This window comes from Helianthus annuus, chromosome 11 (genome assembly GCF_002127325.2).
Source record: "Helianthus annuus cultivar XRQ/B chromosome 11, HanXRQr2.0-SUNRISE, whole genome shotgun sequence".
Classification (NCBI taxonomy): domain Eukaryota; kingdom Viridiplantae; phylum Streptophyta; class Magnoliopsida; order Asterales; family Asteraceae; genus Helianthus; species Helianthus annuus.
This window is the reverse complement of record NC_035443.2, coordinates 157733440-157738291: the sequence shown is the minus strand read 5'-3', so window position 1 is coordinate 157738291 and position 4852 is coordinate 157733440. Positions and strand designations below refer to the sequence as shown.

Genomic DNA, 4852 nt, shown 5'->3' with positions numbered 1-4852 from the left:
TTCCTAGAGACGCAGTTCTATAACCCTTGTATCCCTACACTCACTATGGGTGTAGTAAAATATTTCTGGCTCATACAGGCCCTTAGAGGCAGTGTCTGCCTGATGCTGGCTTTATCAGCATGTTCAATAGGTTATCCGTTCTAATGCTACTGTGCTTTTGTGCATCATGTTTGTCACTAAGGTTCAGCATGTAAAATAATGTAGTGACGGTATGTAAAGTATGATGCAGATATGTTCAAGTAATAAAGTCAAGTAGCAGTTCATCAGCAATTTCAGTTAAGCACAGTAATCAGGCAGTAATTATTAATTAATTAAATCGTACGGATACCTGGTTTAGTGAGGGTTGTCACACTCATCCCCATTTTCTTCCAGAGTCTTTAATATCATCATTAATAACAGCATTTGCTTCTGGAATGGCTAATGATCCAGTGGGACGAGCTTGATGATTTTTCATTAGTAGCTCATTGTTTTTCTCTGCTACGAGGAGAAATGAATTTAGATCAGAATATCTTTGAAACTTTTGCAACCGATATTGTTGTTGCAAGTTTATATTTGATGCATGAAATGTGGAGAAAGTTTTCTCCAACATATCTTCCTCCGTAACAGTTTGCCCACAGAATCGGAGCGTTGAGCATATCCTGTACAAAGCAGAGGTGTATTCATTCACCTTTTTAAAATCTTGGAACCTGAGATTGTTCCATTCATCTCTAGCAGTGGGAAGTAAAACTTCCCTTTGATTATCAAATCTGCTTTTTAAATCTTCCCACAAAACGTATGGATCCTCAAAATTTGAATATTCAAATTGCAACATTTCATCAATGTGTTTATGGAGGAAGACAACGGCTTTTGCCTTGTCTTGATCGCTACATTCGTTCCACTACGTTATCGTTTCCAAAACACCCATTGACTTGAGATGTCGCTTAACATGTGCCGTCCACGGCATATAATTTTCTCCGGTGATATTAAGAGCCGGGAATTCAATTTTTGCGATGTTTGCCATTTTTTTTTTGTTGCTAAACATAAATAAGGTAAATATTAAAATCTAAATACTCATTAAAAATGAGATAACATACAAAGGTACAGCTATAAACAAATAAATGAATACATAAGTACTAAAAAGATGAGGTGGAAGCTCATACATTAAGGTCGGCAACAATCACTACTAGAAAATAGGCCTAATGCAACCTTTTAGAAGCAACTTTTTTTAGATGAGTTGCATTTGACTCCAATGCAACTTTGTTGAAAATAAGGTTGCATTAGAAGATCTAATGCAACCTTTTTCATAAGAAGCTGCAAAATTATATTGAATTTGCAACTTTTTTCTTAAAAAGTTACAAATTTTATAGAAAATTGCAACTTTTGTTAAAAAAGTTGCCTTTCTCAAAACATAAACGCAACCCTTCTTCTAAAAGGTTGCATACTTTTTTTAAAAGAATATCATATGTAATGATAACTTATTTTAAAAGGTTGCTAATTATATATATTACTACAATAAGATTCTAAATCTTTAAATACAATTATTTAAGAGAATAAAGACTTTGTACAAGTTTTAACGTGTGACCGATCAACATGCTTGTGTTGATCTGACAGGTGTATCCCTCCTAGTTGGGTTCCGGGAAAATGGGTTTGTGGCGGGGCAAGCGGTACTACTGAAAGCCGTGTTGAAAAAGGTGGAAAAGCACGCGAAAGCTTGTGAGGATAATAAGCATGCCGTTGTCCCCCTGGCGTTTGACACATTCGGCTCCTTGGCGCCAGAGGCAGTTCGGTTCTTGTCTAGAGTTCAGCGCGTGGTCCACAGCAACTTTTCGACCCCTCAAGGGCGAGACTTTGTTTTTAATAGATTAGGGTTTTCTATTCAGAAAGGGATGGCGGCGCAGTTTGTTACTTGCCTATCTACTATCCTTATGTAATTTGCCCTAATGATTGGAATGAAATTCAAATACTATTTTTTTTTGACAAAAAAAAAGGAAATTAATAATATAATTTTAATTGTAAATAAACATATTATATAATTAAAATCTAAATTGGCTAAATATAATTAAAATCTAAATTGGCTAATTGGTTTCTAATAATGTGTAAACTGCCAAAGTCTCTAACCTATTCACCCTTATGTTTATACGAGCGGCAATTTTATAGTGAGAGGGTGTTTGGGGTTCCTTTTCTTAGGAAAAAAAGGACTTTTGAAGGGAAAAAAGGACTTTTGAGGGTGTTAGGCTTTTCTTTTGAAGGCCACGCAAAAGCTAGAAGTCAGGTTTTCTGACTTATTTTTTCCAAAAGGACTTTTGAAAAAGTTGAAAATAAGTTAAGCCAAACATGCCCTGAAATATTTAGTTTCCCTCTTTTCATCCTCAAACTGTTTACCTTCAAAATTTTAGTTTCCCTCCTATCACTCTCAAACATCATACCCAATTCATCCTCAAACCGCACAATGAACCTAATTTCCGGTGATCGTTATGTGGTTCAGTCGCCAGAAGGGTTCAATCGGCGTGTAAGAGTGTTTCAATCGCCCTAGTTAATTATTGTTCTTCAATTAATTAAGTAGACAAACAGATGTGGTTCTGAAAGGATTTTTTAAACAAATTATCACTTTGTATAACAATTACCGTCGATGCTTGAGAACAGTACCAATCGACCAAATTTGCATCTTATTTATGGTACTGCCACATATTCCTTTTTTGTCCATCAGAGAGAGACCAGAGAATCGGCTAAAGGGAGAAGAAGAAAGAAAGAAAATCGAAGCGATAGAGAGAGAAAGCATGAACGGAAGGGGATCCGGCCAAGCCTACGACCGACCACCCTGTTTCGGTGATTGTCGATGGCTTATGCCCCTGTTCTAGCGGCAACGGGTGTGGTTGATAGCAGAAGTTATGGCGATGATGGACTCAAACGGAAGGAGACACTGAGGTCATAGAGGTCAGCAATTAAGGTGTTCCAACAGAAATCCGGTGAATAAGATCTGTCGTGCGTGTCCCGCTTTGGTGTACATCGACAAACACCGAAGTACCGCTATGGTAAGTTCTGACTTTATTGCTTTGTTTTTCCTAAAACTGATGAAGGATTCTGGTTGCTTAGATCTTGAGCTCTTGGTTGATGATACCTTTTATTGTAGTTTTTGACCCACTGGTGGTCTGGTAAACTATGCAGGTAAGGTGTTTGACGAAATGCCTTTATACGTTTCTTTGGTTTTAAAGTTTCGACGGTTTGATATTAGTAGATGTGAGTATTTTTTGCTGCACCGTTCTTTTGTTGTGTTATATTTGTGTTTGATTTTAGTAGATGTGATTTTATGTTTGATTTATGTCATATAAAGATGGTTAGGGGCTAAGAAGTTGGTTTGATTTAGACTGAATGAGGAGAAAAGAATGATGTTGGCACTTAGTCAACCGGAAAGATGCAACGTTTCTTTTTTTACTGTTGCAGCAATTACATTACATATATAAGAGGGGGATGTTGTTTGAATTATATTGATATTTTTGGAGTAATTTAGATAGGTTTTGAATTAAGTGATTAGGCCAGGGTGACTAAAGAATGACTACTTTTAGGCCAGGTGTTGATTCACGTATTTTTTGAAATGAATGTAATGTTGTTCTAGATGCCAATGCAAAGGATCACATAATATGACTTAGTGTTCTTTTATGATAACATTACCAAGACGATAAAAAAATGTCTGCCTTTTTTCTTATTAGTAGTTGCTACTTCTCCACCATTATGGATCCATATCTTCCGGTCTATTTGTTTTAGTTCACTTTTCTTGTCAATGAACTGTAACAATCATAGGGTATATTTCAGTGAATATATTCTATGCTTGATATCTACGAGATTGTATATTTCAGATATTTAATTAATTTTTATGCCTATTCAGATAATTTTTTTGCCCTCTTATGTTTATGCAGTTTATTCATTGCAACATTTGCTGAATGATTACCCTTCATTCATAGCAGTTAAAGTCGGAAGACGCTCTCAAGGCGCAAAAAGTGAACACCACATACAAAAAAAAGCGCAAGATTTTTATGCTATAATACTTCCAGATATTAACTAGTGAACACTCATTGTTCATTACAACAATGTGACAAGTAAGAAAATATATTTAAGCATTATGATTTAAAAAGTGTCTTAATGTGAAAGGTGTAGACAATTTGCAAAGGTCTTGTAGAAACTTCACCATGACACAACAAAGTAAGGTGTAGACCATATATAGGTTCTATAGTCAAAGCGCATAAGGCGCACACTTGGTGCGCAAGCGAGGCGATGGCGCCTAAGGTAGACCCAAGGTGACAACCTTGCTCTATGTGCAACAAAAGGTATGCAAAATTGTTTTAAAATGTGACATGTTTTCTATTTAGGGTTATGGTTCTACATTATCACTTGTCTTTTGTTTTGCTTATATTCAGCTCAGGATCAGAAGATTTCTTCAATCATTAATCAGTGCACCATGAAGTAATTACTACTGCAAAGCTTTGCTTATATTTATTTGAAAAGACTTGAAACTATGTATCAGAGGTAAGTTTTATGTATATATTTTATTGTAGCCGCTTTGCAAATACTCATACATGCAGCATCAAAAGACATCTTGGAAAAAAAGATTCTTTCCTTGCGGTATATATCCGTGTTTGTCTTTTGCTTACGTTTTACGTTACGTTTACAAGCTCGTGATTTATCAGAATTTTTTTTTTGGTTTTAGTCGTCGATACTTTGCATAATACTGTGCACGGTTTTACGACTCACGTCCCCGCAACACGGAGGTTAAACACTAGTTCTATATAACATTTCAATAGTTAGATGGAGCTGGACAAAAATTACATGAATGTCTTGCCTATCAAACCTGAAAATTAGTTAACAAACCTGATCGAAC

At 35.8% G+C, this 4852-nt stretch overlaps 1 protein-coding gene and 1 long non-coding RNA gene across 8 annotated transcripts in view; one reads left to right on the top strand and one right to left on the bottom strand.

The window, feature by feature from the left end:
- Nucleotides 1–352: 352 nt before the first annotated feature.
- Nucleotides 353–811, bottom strand: LOC110913194. The gene has a single exon (XM_022158039.1). The coding sequence runs from the start codon at nucleotides 809–811 to the stop codon at nucleotides 353–355; it is 459 nt and encodes a 152-aa protein (XP_022013731.1).
- Nucleotides 812–2338: 1527 nt separating this feature from the next.
- LOC110910306 overlaps nucleotides 2339–4852 on the top strand; it is a 3795-nt gene continuing 1281 nt past the window's right edge. For 3 of the 7 annotated variants that reach the window (XR_004872522.1, XR_004872520.1, XR_004872517.1), the window contains exons 1-4: nucleotides 2339–3011; nucleotides 3894–4301; nucleotides 4392–4596; nucleotides 4682–4852. The exon at nucleotides 4682–4852 is cut by the window's right edge. This is a non-coding gene — a long non-coding RNA (uncharacterized LOC110910306). Of the gene's footprint in view, nucleotides 3012–3144; nucleotides 3217–3893; nucleotides 4302–4391; nucleotides 4597–4681 lie in introns of all 7 variants that reach the window. The other 4 variants (XR_004872521.1, XR_004872518.1, XR_004872519.1 and 1 more) reach the window with 4 other exon arrangements.